General features: G+C 40.6%; 1 protein-coding gene across 1 annotated transcript in view; it reads left to right on the top strand.

Annotated features, from left to right (window-relative positions):
* Positions 1 to 743: 743 nt before the first annotated feature.
* hs6st3b (heparan sulfate 6-O-sulfotransferase 3b) overlaps positions 744 to 16,478 on the top strand; it is a 57,887-nt gene continuing 42,152 nt past the window's right edge. The window contains exon 1 of the mRNA XM_078262816.1: positions 744 to 1,288. Within this exon, the coding sequence (XP_078118942.1) occupies positions 744 to 1,288 (545 nt within the window). The remainder of the gene's footprint in view (positions 1,289 to 16,478) is intronic.

Below are 16,478 nucleotides of genomic sequence, written 5' to 3'. Positions count from 1 at the left end.
AAAGTTACACACGGATTTGGTATTTAGCCCATATGTGCTTGAATCTCCATGTTGTCTTCAGTGTCCGTGTGGGCTTTTGGCTTTTGCAGTGTTTAACACGATTATGGGATGGACAGGAATGGGATAGAGCTCTCCCAGCCCAACCACGACGAGAGCATAACGCGTATTTTGTCGGCTCGGATGCAGCAGCATCCTCTCAAAAGCACTGCTTCAGCACAGTCAGTCACACCGCCCAACCCGTCGAGGATGCTGCTGGAGGACCCAGCCCGACAGTCCGAGCCGTGACACGTTTCTGCTGAAGTAAGTCTATCGCCAAAAACGAAACACACTGCGATTTAGACTGGGGTCAGCACGAGAGAAAAAAATAAAGAAGGGGGAAAACTATAAAGTCTCATCAGCTGCCTAATTTTGAACTTGATACCGGAGTATGGGAGTCGTCGGCATGGATGCACCTCTACACCGGCTTTAGAAGTTGGACAGCCAGAAATGTGAATGCCATGACTCTTGACTTTGGACAAGATTTCCAGCGCAGTGCAGACGACAGTATTATAGAATCCAAAAGGTGGACTTCTCCTTTTGTCCAGATTACCGGAGGGTGTTATCTGATCAACATGTGGCACCTAAATCATAGGCACCTTTAGTCTTTTCTGAGGCATGGAGCATTAAGCTATTGATCCCCGAAGAACCCATCAAGGTGCTACTTATTATTCAAAGTAATGGAATGAAGACAATATCTTGATATAATGGATGATAGGTCCAGTAAGCTCATCTTGGTTCCTATTTTAGCTGTCCTTTTTGTTATGATAGGTTATCAGTACATATGTCCCGCTGGCAGCAATTCGTGCCACTTTAAGACTGGGGAGAAATTAAGAGGGGTAAGCCTACTTTCCACCCCGTACCAGGAAAGCGATGATTTCTACAGAGATCAAGACCTGGAGGATGACAGCCCTCCTAAACTACCGTCAAAATTCAACTTCACCGAAAGAGACCTTGACAGACACGTGGAGTTCAACATCAAAGGGGACGACGTGATAGTGTTTTTGCACATCCAGAAGACCGGGGGAACCACTTTCGGGAGACACTTGGTGAGGAATATTCGCTTGGAGCAGCCGTGCGACTGCAAGCCCGGACAGAAGAAATGCACATGTCACCGACCAGGGAAAGAGGAGTCCTGGCTCTTCTCCCGGTTCTCCACTGGCTGGAGCTGCGGACTTCATGCAGACTGGACCGAGCTTTCGAACTGTGTACCTGTCATTATGGATAAAAAGGAGGCCCAGAGAAATAAAAGGTATGCGTAATTCACCGTGTGTGTGTGTGTGTGTGTGTGTGTGTGTGTGTGTGTCGTGCGTGTGTGTGTTTCTTGTGTTAATGAGCAGGTATGCTGAAACAAGCTATGTGGCCCCCAAACCACCAAGATCAGAAGAGCAAGTGTGTACAAACAATACATATGCACTGGAGCCTCATGATCAACTTAAAGGTTTAATTAATTTCCTGGTGTTCATTTGCATATAGCCTTTTGTCATGGACAGTTAAGTGAGCAGTGGTGGATGGGACCGAACAATATACAATGATTGTAAAAAGGCAAATAATTGCAACCAATCACCCAGCAATCAGCTCACTTATAATAGGTGGGCGTGTACACACAAGTGTGTTAGACTGAAGATAATGTAGTATAAACAGCTATAACAACATTTGTTTTGTTTTTTTATGTGCTTGACCTTCAGACATATCAATTGTTGCACATTAAAAGTCGATAACCCAGTTATAGGACATTTTCAAATATACTTTCGCATGTAGAAAAAGCACCGACCAAATGTAGTGTCACACAAGCACGCAAGAATTCCCTTCTCTGTTTGGAAAAATACAGTCTTACACTTAAGTACACGAGCACATGATTTATTTCTGCTGTGCAGAAGTGCAAGTGTTTCCTTTACTCAGGAAAGTGCTCACTGGATGTGACAGCTCTTCATTTCACAGCTGCAGCATGTATTCTGCACTTACTGGTCCTCCCATCCCTTGTTCTTTAGCGGGCTCCCGCAGCATCTATTCTGAGATTATTATGCCTCGACCAAGACTGATGGCAGACACACTACGTTAGACCCCCTCACTAACCAGCCACTGCACACAACACATTTACTAAGTGAGATAATTAATAGTATTATTATTATACTAATACTATTATATAATACTATATATATATATATATATATATATATATATATATATTCCTTAATTGAAATATATTAAATGGTATTAGTAAAAAAGTGCACTTGTACAATAATATGCGTAATTTGTAATATATAATCCACTTGTTACAAAAATCTTAACTCCACCTAATGGTGCAATGGGAAATACCAATCGTACATCACTGCCAAATTCAGTTGGCATACCCTTGTTTTGTGGTCGAGAGCCTCTCAGATTGAGTGGCTGTCTTCCCGCTGTCCCAGGCATTGACCTTGCCAGATCTTTAGATGGCAGTAAGGGAGGGGGTGGGGGGTGGGGGTGTATGTGTGTGTGTATGGGGGGGTAGGCGGCCATGGCACTGCCGTGGCATTTTTGGCCTTTTCAGCCGGGCAGGGCATGCTTGCATGGTGAGCCAGCCGTGCGGCCCAGGAAAGGTCAGGCGTGTCAGACTGGATCAGTGTGCGTGTCCTGCGGTGTGGCTCCTCTGGAGTGTGCTGTCAGTCAGGGGAGAAGTGGAGCAGGCAAGCCTGCCTCTCTTCAGGGGCTGTTTGGAGAAACATACCTCTAAGTGCTGTCCTCTTAAGTTGCTCTGTGGAGAGCGTCATGGCATTGTGTTGTCTGCTGAATGAAGATGGCTTGTTGAGAAGGTTGTTTTCATCTCAGGCGATTTCAGAGGCCCTGCACTGAGGACAGCTGCTAGAATTATTTCTGATTGTTGCATGTTCATTAGCTAACTGTTTGGTCTGGAGTTACTCGGGTAGATATAGTCAATATGACTAAACAAGGGGCTAATTTTCTAAATGTACTTGCATAAAGAATGGACTGTGTCTTTAGAATTGTTTTGCATGTGTAATATAAGGTCGTAGGTCTGTATCAGAGACACATTTGATGTTGCTTTCCATTGAAATAAAAATGAGCTCATGCGGTTTCTCACTCTACTGTAATATTGGTTTCCATCCGTGTGCAGTGAGAATCTTTGTCACTACTGAGATTAATAAAACAACAACACAGCTTTATTGTGATGGCTACAGGTTAAGGTGAGGAAATTTGATTATCAAACATACAGCCAGATGGCCCTACAGCGAAGCATACATTATACTCCTTGAAATCTATGAAAATGCACCTGCTAAAAATCCATGAAAATGCACCTTAAAAGCAATCCAAAGCCTATACTTCATACATGTTGGTGGTTGACATGCATTGGAACATTGAGTTTGAAACTGGATGTTTTGTTGATATATTAAATTAATAAAATTAATCAGAGTTATTCTTTTTGTAATGTGATGCTGCTGTTGACAATGTCAGCATCTCTTTCAATATCTGTCTATGGACTTTGTTTCACTTTCATATTTATTGTATTTTGTGACATTTAATGGCCAGCCTTTAAATTAGGCTTGAACTGATTTCTCTGATGTCTCACTTTGGTGGAACATCTGTTATACAGATTTGTTGAGTTCAAGAACGATCCAGAGCCAGCCCGTTTTTATTCACTTCAGAATATATTCAGTTCTTTAAAGTCTTGTTATTCCTGGATTTCTTAATTACATTCAGTTTAATTTAATACAACTTTTTTATCCTTGAAAGCAATTGTACACAGTATATACAGCTATAATAAGCACACCTAGTTTTCTAGTTGCAAACAAGCAAATCATCCTTGTTTCTGTGCCTTCAGCTCTATTTCAAAAACCTATCTTGCCACTATGTGTTGGTAGAAATTCAAGTTTCAACAAAATTGACTTCAAGACATGAAGCTGTGAAAGCCAACACTGAGTTAACAGTTAATTTGCACATATGCTTATTTGAGCCTTGCTTGTTGCCTCATCCGTTTGTAACATAATTAGCAGGTACATTAATTTATATAGGCCATACACATTCAAACCAATAAATAAATAATAGGTTTAATCTACAATTGTTAAGTATGTATAGCTTTTTTTCCTGTCCATTTCATGTTAGTTATTCCCCTTTTTAACTGTGGCCTCATGGTAATTTTATGCATGCTGATGTTGCAGTTTTTATCCATTTATGAAATCTTCATTAGCAGCTTTCTTGTTACTTATGCATAATGAATGCTCCGTTCAGAAGTACAAAGAGACCAAAGCCAAAACACAAGTACAGTACAGACGCTCTTCGATATTCTCCTTTGATGAAGCACAGAGAGAGAGAGAGAGAGAGAGAGAGAGAGAGAGAGAGAGAGAGAGAGAGAGATGTGCCTATGTAGCAATGACAGAGGATGTCCTCTGCTGTGATTCTGGATAATGATGTTTAGCTCACTGTGTCCTCAAGGTTTGTATGTTTTGTGCGCTGAAAAGCTGTCTTGAAAGTTGTGAACAAAAATTGGGAACTACTGTATTTCGATTTTTAATAATTACTTTTTTGTAAATTCTTTGCTTTCTTAATGATATCGCTAACTGATGGATGTTTATCTTAACCGTTTTTATACTGTATAGCCTAGTTGCTGTATATTTTATTTAAATGCTACTTTACAGTGATCATATACCTAGTAATTGCTGTCAGTCTGAAAGGTGAAGGACAAGTCCTGTGTGCGTTATGGCCTGATGTGGTTGTCTTCCAGTGTGTTGTAAGTCACCAGTATTACCATTAATGGTTAACCAATGAAGGGCGGGTTCTGCAAAACCAAATAAAGCTCTCGCCTACAGTATGTTTTTTCCACCAGTCATAAAAATGACATATTCACATTCCCTTTGTTTCTACAACAATCCTACAGGAGTAATATACTGTTATTACTTGCATGGCAATGACATGCCTTAATCCTTTGCTGAATAACACCCCACGTCATATTTTATTCATAATAAGTGATGCAGAGAGAGCAGCAATTAATGCGTGGATGTTACCACTTACAGCTCAGATCATTGAACCGTGCATGTTTCACTCTATCTACTACCTGCGCATGACAGTGTTGGGCATCTCCCTGTATCAGCATGTGGGAGGGAGTCATTACCAACCCGACCTTAATGAACTTAAACTTGCAGACATCACTGGTATTTTTCATTTTGGCATTACTGATTAAATTCATTTTATTACACGATAGGCTATGTGGGCACTTTCTCAGTTTGATTATTATGTTGTTTTTAGTCTATCATAGTTGAGGTAATAGTTGGAAATGGCAGTTGAGAAAACAATCTCTTTTGAAGCTTTCAATCACATGAACATCACATGTTCATCAGATAAAGTTAGCCCAGTTGTCATAAAAATTCTAGAAATATGAATTGTTTCTGAGCACTTAAAAGCAACTAATCAATATTTTTTATAATGACAATTTATCAAATGAGTGTGTAATGTAAGCAGCATAGCTTGTAGTGATTAAGCTCCAGAGGATTGTCACCTGAATCTGCAGCTCCTCTCGACTTTACAGAGCTTTATAGTGACGTTAAGGTCATTGTTTAGCTTTACTGTTTTGGTTCCCTCTCACTGCTCTCATAGCATTGTTCTCGGCTGCTGCAGGCAGCAGTTTACAGTGATAATGCTCTAAAAAAACTAACTAACTGTAGACTACCTGCTCAGCACCAAACATAGTAACCAGTGGAGCATTTAGCAGCTGAAGACCCATATATTTACCTTTTAGTAGTAGGTGGAGACCAAAAACAGAGCTAAAAGAGAGTCAATATTGGACTTCCATTCATCAGGTGGATACAAACACGACTCCAAATGAATGATAATGTTGCTGCTAGATGTGTAAATGAGCAACTGTTTGCTAACACTAACACAATATCAACCTAAAAGGTGATGTCATGTCCATGTTTACCACAAGTTGTTTCCACTGCTCCCAGGTGGCCAAAAAGATTATTGCAGGTTTAAGAATGTATTACAAGTATTAATAGTTTTTTTTCTGATGATATCTAATGTGTATTGAACAAAGACTCTGTAGCGGCAACATTATCTCGATTAGGTAATCCACATTACAACTACTGTTAAAGTCTGTGTTTTTCCAAAGCTTGACACGAAACGAATCTTCAGATGCAGTAACTTAATTTCAAAAGTTTACTCTAAATGAACCAGTCAGAAAATATGACTCTTACAGACTCTAAAGATTTGAAAGAATATCTAACATTTGGAACTTCAATACAGTAATACCAGTAAATTTATACATTATTTTGCTGCACTTTATGGACATCTTCTGTGTTCTCTGAAGCCTCTTGCGTAGTGAAAAAGAGAAAGCACAGGACCTCCATTAGACACAGTAAAGCAGCAGGGTAATGGATGCCTTCCAGACACAGATGAACTTGAAGGAGGAAAGTTGAGCAGATTTACAGTTTTGGTCGTATCTTTAGATGTAGGAGGCAAAGTGCTCATCCCAATGATGGGATGTTTATTATGTTCAGAGGTGTGGGTGCCCTTGCATGCCTTGGACTTCCAGGGTGTGGAGATTGCTTTTCATCTGTCATTAATTCAAGTAGTCATTGCTGGCAGGCCTGAGCAGTAATCCAGTTGGTTTGATAATTAAGTGCTACCTCTACAGAGAGTGCAACAGCATATGTCAAGCACTTGTTCACCGTGATGACAAAGAAAATGAGAACAATCAAGGAAGTCATTAACTGTGATTCAAATTCGACTATGCAGAAGGAAATGTGGAGTTTTTTTTATTTGTCAATAGAAACTTTTAAGTGTCCTTGCAGAAAGATGTAGTTAGCATGAGAACATTTTATAAAGCCTACAGGCAGTATTCTACTTATTTTTGGGGGGGCGGGGCATTTTAGGCCTTTATTTTGACAGGACAGCTGAAGACATGAAAGGGGAGAGAGAGGGGGAACGACATGCAGCAAAGGGCCACAGGTCGGAGTCGAACCCGCAGCCGCTGCGTCAAGGAGTAAACCTCTATGTGAGTGCCTGCTCTACCAACTTAACTGCCTGGGCACCCTCATTTTGATTCTTAACAACCAATTAAAAATATTGTTATAATACTATGATCTATTATTACATTTACTGATGTCAGTTGTCATTATGCTATATTGATATAATATTTCTGCAAGAGAGAGAGACAGAGGTGAGGCTTAACTCAACCATCTCAGATTGTTGGTTAGGGTTCAGAAATGAATGCTCAAGATGATTTATACTAAGTTGGAGCATTTATAAGCTAAAGAGCCAGATATTTCCCTCAGGAGTTGGTGGAGACCAAAACCAGAGCTAAAAAAAGAGTGAATATTGGCCATAGTTGGTGGAGACCAAAACCAGAGCTAAAAAAAGAGTGAATACATCCATCAGATGGCCAGAAACACAACTCAAATACAACAAATAAATGTTGCTCCGTATCTGATGAATGTGTAACTGTTTGCTATCACACTCATCATCTTAAATAAAAAAGTTCATTTAAGTAATAAAGCAGAAAGTAATGCAGAAAGTTCATTGTAGAAGTTGAAAGTATAATATGGGTTAGATTTTCTTTTAGGAGAAAATAATTTGTCTGTTTTTCTGCATACTCAGTAAAATACGGAAAACATTAAATTGAAATTTTGTGACAAACTTTAGACCCTGAGTTAAAATAAGCTTTGCCATTGACTACAATCTCTAGGGTCTTCTCTGTAATTCTCAATTTGTCACACAATTTTTATCCTAGTAAAGATGTGTTGTACTTTGCGTGTGTAGCAGGTTTTCAGAAGTTTTTAATCACTTTTAGTAAGATTATAATTTGTTTTTCTATGATGTCTCTTGTATTGGAAAGGGGATTAGTGTCCCAGTTCTATCTGGAAATCTGCTGCTTGATACATGATTCACCAAACAGGGAGGCCCGAGTTGTCTTTGCACATTATTGTTCAGTGCACATTGATTAAATAACTGAGCCCTTACAGACCATTGCAATATTAGCATTTGGAGAAAATGTAAAGCCTTGCATGTGTTTGGGTTGTTATGGATATTTGTCATTGTCCAATTGGCTTGGAACTGTTCGAGATGTAGTGTGGATGGAGCTTACCGTCTTTCTCTAAAAGCCACTCTAGGTAATGAAAGCCATGCAGCTTGCCAGAGCAGGCTTGCAGCTTCTCTGATACTACTGTCAAATACTTGCTGGTTCGGCAAATATGGCTCTCCAATTGTCTGATTCAGCTTTTATAGTGTGATTAAAGGGTGGCATTTGGTTGAGTGACTGGCAAGGACCCTCGTGTCACAGTTTTCTGGAAGTCGATAAGACTTGAGTAGACTTAGCTCATCTTCTGGTAAGAAATGTTGAATCACTGCAAAGTAGCACATTTTTGCTTTAATTTTATGGCACCATTTCCTCACTGAAAACAATGGCTCTGTGAAGATTATGCTGTTAAAATGTTGTAGCTTGAGTCAGAAATTTTCTTTTTTTAATTTGATCCATGCCATCACATATGATGAATACCTTGCTCTAACTCTGATTCGCCTGCCTTTATGAACTCTCAGATCCCAGACGTGCTGTCGTGAAGCTGAACTCCTACTTCCCAGTCAACTTTTGATCAGCGTGAGATCACACCCTAGACTGAAGTAAAAAAGAAGAGAGGCAAAGCACCTCACAACTGATTTAGTTAAATGTAGTCATCAGTGTGATAAGAATGAGTCAGCTGGTGCAGTGATTCCGAGATTCGTTGTTTAATGTCCCCAAGAGGCCTGTTTGGTAGCTGAGCTGCTCAAATGCTTCTATTATCAGAGGGACAATTAACTTTGGCTCTGTTTTCCCTCTAATTGAGAAAGAGCATGCTAGTTCTCTACTACAAACAGTCCATATAAAAAGTAATTGTGCAAAACTACTGTGCAAACGAATTTTACCATAAATTCTTTAGTGTTTGCTGATCAAGAGCTGCCTGATCAGCAAGTTCGTGAATATTGCTTTGAAGACACTGGATGTTGGCCTTATACCGCTGCTACAGCTTTTTGTGCTGTGTTGCAAAAATATTTGGCTGGCTCTTTTTACCAATTTAGCTTTAAGTGTCACACCTTTTTAAATGCAAGACCCAATAAAATGTGTGCATTATATTATGATTAAAGCTTACTTTGTATTTTTGGAATAATCACTGCAAGAGAACACAAAAATGTTCGACAATCATATAAACGCAGGCAGACCAGGTTAGCCTCTGTGTTAATTAATAGGGGAACTTCCTTGCCTGTGTGTGTGTGCATGTGTTTTGTTGATACTCGTGTACTTGACAGATTGACATATCAAACAGTAACGTGGAAAATGCCAGCAGAGGTGCCTGGTTTTATTTCTCAATTGATGCCGACTGTGCCAGGAATAACCGCCTCTGGAGTTGATTTATTATAACAACCTGGAGAAAGGTCATCTGTCCTTATCTGGGGCGAGCTGGTGATAGGTAAGCTATACTGTGGGGAGGCTAGCTAAGGCTGCCTGCCTCACACCGCTCCCCAATTTGGATTCAGGGGTTGACTGAGCACCTGGCACACTTTAAGTGTAAGCACAGGTAGAGTCACCTTCACACAGACTAATCTCCGCTTGCAAGAGTGTGCGACCCCAACATCGTTTGATGGGATGAAGCTCTCAATGTTTTGATGTTGTTGTGGGCTGTGTCTGCTGGTGATGTGGTGAAATATGTCAAAATTAAACACTTTAGAATAGCTTCACTACAGGAAGAAGAAGGAACATTCAGTTAAAGATATACCAAATCAGTTACGGCATGTATGTATGTAATAAAATGGTAATCCATAAAGCCTATTCAATCAATTAAATCTTTACTGCTGGTGTCGTCTGAATCTTCCCTGTACTGCAGCATCAGTCAGACTTGATGTGAGAGATATTTGAATAATCTCACGGACTGCAACAGATTGCAGTCCAGATTGCCTCTTAAATTTCTGCATTTATAAATAGGTGCTCGGTTTTATTTTGAAAAATCATTATAGCTATTTGATCAGCATTGCACATGATTAAAAGCAGAAACTTGTTTTCATTAATGGTCAATATATAATGTCATATATAACAATCTTATGAAACAATATTAATGACATAACAAAACAACTCTCTAGAATTAAGAAATCTTTAATTATGCCTGACTTGACTATTATGTTATATATTTTACATCGTCTATGTTCTTTGATTACGACAAAGGCAAAGAACATCAGGTCTGATGTGTTTTGTTGTATGTTATGCTGACTGAACAATATTTTATTTCCCACTGGAAAAGGATTTCCCTCTTTAGATCAATTTATGTTCACAGCCACCTACAATATTGCAGTATAAATTGGGTCCCAGGCCACAGTGTAATAATAAGTATGGATTGGAAAGCCATCCTAACAACAGCACGGCACTAGAGAGTAGAATAACATCTTGTGGCATCACAGAGTGCTGGTGTGGAACAAATAGCATTATGTCCTTGCTCGTGTTGTGATACAGCACATCAACCTCATCATTGGAATCCGATGTCCCTCAATGGGAGTGAGTCCTCTCGAGGTGCCAGACGAATGGCTACCAAACAGAGCTTTAAATCCCACTAGCAAATCCAGAGATCACTTAACTTCTCATCAGTCCCCATTCTGCTATGGATACTGGACTTTGCTTCATTCATTAGCCTTCCCTCTCATGTTTGGAATCTGTGCTGGGAATTTGTTTATACTTTCACTTCGAGGGTGGTTGTCCTAACACTAAAGGCATTTGTTTCACTTGTAATGCAAGGCATGTCTGTGAATCATAACAAGTTACAGAGGGAGGAAATGGAAGGAAATATGTGTCTTTGAGTGCTTTCTTTTGAACAGTACGTATAAATTATCAGCAAATGTCTTTGCCCTCTCGCTGTCATCAAGAAGCAGATTATGCCTTTGTTAAATATTTCAAGATGGAGTATAAACCAATGCATATTAATGCCATGTGACATAAATCAGCATTGATTCCAAGTGTTTACACATCTATAAAAGCCAGTGTGTTGCGAATGCCAATTTGGGTGTGTTGAGAGCTTTTAGCAACAATGTGCAGAGAAGTTGCAGGGTCGTTTCAGGCCTGGGAATGCAATGCATGGTGCCAACATGACTAATGGGCCTAACCTGGATCCTCCATCGACTTGCACAGAAATACTCGGGGATTGATTTGACTGCTTATGCCACTGCCATAATCTCCCCTCCAATGATATGGTTTCACAGCTCTTTGTAAAAGTGCTGCTGCAGCCTTTTTTTTTAATGTCGGTCGTGATATCAAATCTGATCATGTCGGCTGCTCCATGTGTCGAGTTACGCTTTTAAATTCAACCTGCCTTGTCACCTCAGCGTTACGAGATTGGACGGATGTATTTGTTCTGTGGGCGTTTTGGAAGTGGGTTTAGAGATTTAACAAACTACAAAATATACACATAAAATAATGTATATGATGATTACTGAGGATGCCGCATTATTTTATTTTATTATATTATAGGTCTTACTGTATCTATTTGACCACACAGTTAAAGGAAAGTAGCATCATTACAAAAGATTGAATATGAAGACAAGCAAAAACATTAAGGCCAAGATTTTCCAAGACAATTTTCCAAGTTGTCAAAGTCTCTCTGGGATGTCTTTTTGATAGCATTTTATTCTTTCCTCATAAATATCAGTGGTCAGGTTACTTCAGTTTTTCATGGAACTTCATCAGCACTCACAATATGAATAAAAAGGGGTACCACCAATCCTTTAAAGTAGAACTGCAGTAAGTAAGAGTCACATCAACCTTTTTAATTTGTTATTAGATTGAACATGCTTTTGAAATTGCGTACGTGCTCAACAACGTAGGCGTCAGCAGGTATGCTTCATCTATTTGTATTCACTGTGTTTCAAAATGAGTCTTACAGCCATCTCTGCTCTCCTGAAGTGCGGAAGAAGAGTGCTGAGCTCTAAGCAGCTGTTCCAGCACAAGACTGTGGCCTTTCCATGTAGATGATTGATTCAGGTGCGGTGCGGAGGGAGAGGAGGGATCAGGCTTTGGGCTGTGTCCGTTAATCACACTGTATTACCACACAGGAGGCATTTATCACCAAACACCAAAGGCTTCAGTCCAGGGGGAACACTGAAACCAATCTCATCGCTTACATGCAATCCATCCAGGTCCACGAAAAGCAGCCTTGTTGAGCGCTACCACATCCATTTTCTCTGTAAGAGGGGGATGTTCCAAAGAAAAAGTAGGAGGCAAAGAACAGAGAGGAAAGGAGGGGTTTGAAGAGCCTTTGGGATAAGTCCTTGGGAAGCCCTATGTGTGTGTTTTTTATTTTTTATCCTCATCCAATGTCACAGCCTTGTGTGGTGATGTGTCACATCATGGAGTGCAAGCATAGCATCTTGTTAAAACAGGTGGTGGGGGGCTTGTTGTTAAAATACTTTTCATTACATATTTTGTTGCAACAAAGGTTAACAGTAGAAATACGGTGTTCACGTTGCAAAGTATTCTACCAGGAATGTTGTAATTTTGTCCATAACGTTCATAAATCATAGTTGAACTACATAGCAACACTGGACTGAATGACTAAAGGCTTCTCTACTGCTATATCCAGCAGTATTGACCTGAATTTATCTTATATTCACTGATTCTGTGTGTGTTTTGTCTACCCATCTGTATGGCAGGTCAAGGATTGTTTTGGTTTTCTAGTCTGGATATATTGTTTCAAGACATAACAAGATGGGATGAAAATGTAAATTCTTTGTGTTGAAATTAGGGCTGTCAAAATTAATGCAATAACGAGTTAGCACAAATTCCTTTTTAAAGGGTAATTTCGTTTTTTTTTAAAACAGGACCACATTTCCCCATGCATTTGTGTCTAATAGACGGATGTGACTGATGTCAACAAGCTTTGAAATTGGTCCAGCATTGAGCGAGAAAGCAGTGACGGGCCTGCACGGACTGAGCTGCAATGTAACCAAATGAGGCAATTGTGCACCCTGGATTTTTGTCCACTAAAAATGATTTTTTTTTGCCATTGACAAGCTCAGATTGTAACACCATAGATCTCACGAGATGACTTCTTGTCCAAAGACAGAGGTGTGGGGAGTGGAACGCGAGTCGGGAAAAAGGCGTTCCGGTAGTTTGTTGTTGTGGAGTGAAAGCGATAGCTAAATGGGTGACTACAGCTTGCAGGCCGATTAACATTGTAGAGGACGAGGGTCTGCTTGAAATAATTTGCATTGCATCCAACGTCTGCACATGATGCATGATCATGAATCCCTATCCTCTGTACCTCTCTGTAAAGCACCTTGAATCTACCTCTGTGTATGAAATGTGCTTTATAAATAAAACTGCCTTGCCTATTCCTAGTTAAATTCAAAGCTATTTTTTCCACAATGGACACAGGGTTTTTAATCTTCCCCCCCACAGCTCCACATCACATTTTAGCTGATAACTGGCCCCCAGGATCCACATGTACAGGCTACACTCACACCCTCTAACAACTGTCATGATAATGGTGTTCCCAGTAGGGGGTTGTGTTTAAAGGCTGTGAAATAATGTGCCTTTAGTTTGTGCAGCAGGCTCTCCTTTTGTCCTGAGTGAAAGCTAACATAAAAGCTTGTATGTACACTAAAAGCTACAATTGTTAAAGTCTTCAATTGGGACGCATGTTCACATTTTTTGGAAAATGGTGCCCTTGAGGTCGTTGATTTACAGCTTCATCTTTGATCAGTTTGTGTGAGCTGGTGGTGGGTCTGCTGGTTCCTCTCAGATGAAGCCATACCAAGGCTATTGCATTTTCTCTAGTCTGTTAATTAACTTCACTTCACGCCTGGTGTTCTCTTTGCTAGTGTTTTTTTGCATTTGTTGCGTGTGGTATAAACAGAACAAGAAAAACTGCACTATAGACAAGTTTGTCCACAGGGAGTCTTTGCACAAGATGTATCAGTCTGACATTTACATTGAAATGGAAAGTGTGACCGATTGAGGTTGCATGTCTGACTCCTGGTGTAATTGTTTAAAAGTGAAGGCACAGAACCACACTCCCTCAGGACCTTAGCGGTGATGCCTGATAAGTTGGAGCAAACAGACGCCTGTTTATACACGACTTTGATGAGCGGCTGTGTTTTGTCACGTTAAGAAGACAAACAACGTCTAAGCGAGGGTAACCACTGCCATTTTTAATTAACGCACCACACTTGCAATCACAGCAATAAATGTGTCTGCTTTGTTGTCTGGTGAAAGTAGATCAATGTCAAAGCTGTGCCAGCAGTTTGAATTTGAGTTGAGCCTTTTGCTGTTTTGTTTTTTTATGTGAGAGCTACAGGGAAACATACAGTGTAGCTCTTTTAATGTCACCCAGCATTGGGAGGCCTCCGCTCAGTGGGACAGTAGCAGAATGAAATTCCCCTTGTGTTGACAAGTGTGGCAGGTCGTCCAGAAATTTGTATTCATGGCTGCAAATGGAAATGGAACAACCAAGAGGGATCTCCTGCATTGCCAGGGCCAATTATTGATGTGCAGTGGAGTGGAGAGAGTGATATTTAGGAGCAAGAGGATGAGCAGTCTCTGACCAGCCTGGATACTCTGCAGCAGATGACCTGGCACATATAGAATCAGGCTGTAGTACACTGTAGCCTGTCTTTACAGGGAACTGAGGGGAGCTGAGAGGAATGGGCCCCAGAGCTGAGGGAATCATTTCAGCTAGCCTTCGCCTTGCCGCAGTCAGGGGAGATAAACAGGAAAATCAATACTCACACTCAGGACAGTTCACTACAAGGGCCTTTCCTCAATGCAGCTATCTGTCAGAGTCAGTCCCTCAAGCGGGATGGTGATGGGAACTGCTGACAAGGAAGGTGTCAGAACACACTGATCACACTGTTAGAGAGCGACTAAAGTCTTGTTTAGCACCATGGACTGCTCCAGACAGACAGACTAAGGGCTCAGGCAAAATGTTGGCCCTAGGCATAATGTTGGCCCTAGGCATAGACCATATAAAAGAAGTAGACGTAGCCACCGTGACGTCACCCATTGGTTTGTGGATTTAGGTATTTTGGTCATCGCCATGTTGGGGTTTTGTAACAAGAAATTACCATATTTGGATGAGATGGTGGAGCTGGGGGAGGAGTGCTAAGCTAAATGCAAAGTTACAAGTTAACGCTAGCTAACTAGCTTGGTTAGTTAGGTGCATCCGTAATTCACGTTAAAATCTTAATTAGGATGCTAATTTTGACTAGCAAAAAAGAGGCTTAAAACAAAAGTTGAGTCCTTACAACCGATTGCTAAACAAGACATTTTTAGGTGACAAAAATCTTTTATGAACTGAAAACGCACTGTGAAAGGGTCAAAGTTCTAAGGCGAAAAACCAGACACCCAAAAACAAGAAGAAGACTTTAAACTACCGATTGAGACCTTAGAAAATGTTTACTGAGGTAATAAATCAAGTGTCTGATCACAACTGACATTAAAACCTTTAAAGCTCAATATCACAGACTAAACCTGATGGGAGATAGAGCAACGGGAATCTAAGCACACAATTTGCTGTGCTCTTTTTTGATGCATCCATTCCAGTAATAGTCCTGTAAATGGGTGGGAGACAGACCAAGAGTCACCTTTTATCCTCAGTCTTCTTGCTGTGTGTGCGTGTGCGTGTGCGTGTGCGTGTGTGGAGAATGAGGGGGGAGTGCTGCCAATGGTAATGAAGCCACCACTATAAATGGGCTAGTCATTCATGATTAACTGGCGTGTCATGCCTGAAGTAATTGCCTTAATTAGCTATTGAACAGGTTTCAGGGTTAATGGGACAACAGGTTGGCAGTGAACCTGATTTACTGTTGGAAGTTAATGATTTTACTCTCATCTTCCCCTCATTCCTCGAAATGATTTGATTAACAGCATGGGAGAAACAGATCCCCTTGTTTGTTAATACAAAATCAATTTCATGGCTGGCTGAGCTATCTCTGACAGTGTTTTTGTTGGGCGAGCAAGGTCTTCAGTCAGCCACTGGAGACAGGACAAACACAGAGGCCTGTAGAAGAGCGCAGGCGGTAAATCTGCCTCTCTGAGTGCACTGCATGTTTGGAAGCTGGCAGTTCTTCCACCCTGCCCACAAATTTACCTCCACTAAGCTTTTTTGTCATGACTAGCGGCCAATCCAGTGTGTTTTCCCTGAGACGGTGTCAGAGGAATAAGCCTATGCAAGTAATTGGGAAGCAGGTACCATAAAGTCTCCCCTGTGAGGCAAGATCAATGTGCTTGGAAGTGTGTTTCATGCGAAATGCCAGAGGGGAGAAAGTGTAAAGATGTTGTCCTAAAATCCTCATATGCCACTTAACTGGCAAAACTGTGGTCCATTATTGAATAGAAGTCAAAATATAACAGCCTTTTAACTGTTAACCTCCATTTTTTACTGAAAACAGTTTAGACAAACAATTTGGCTCTGCTTCTTTGTGGCATATTGTGCCGGGGCATG

This window comes from Sander vitreus, chromosome 11, assembly GCF_031162955.1.
Source record: "Sander vitreus isolate 19-12246 chromosome 11, sanVit1, whole genome shotgun sequence".
Classification (NCBI taxonomy): domain Eukaryota; kingdom Metazoa; phylum Chordata; class Actinopteri; order Perciformes; family Percidae; genus Sander; species Sander vitreus.
The sequence above is the reverse complement of the archived record's forward strand: the minus strand, read 5'-3'. Positions and strand labels throughout refer to the sequence as shown.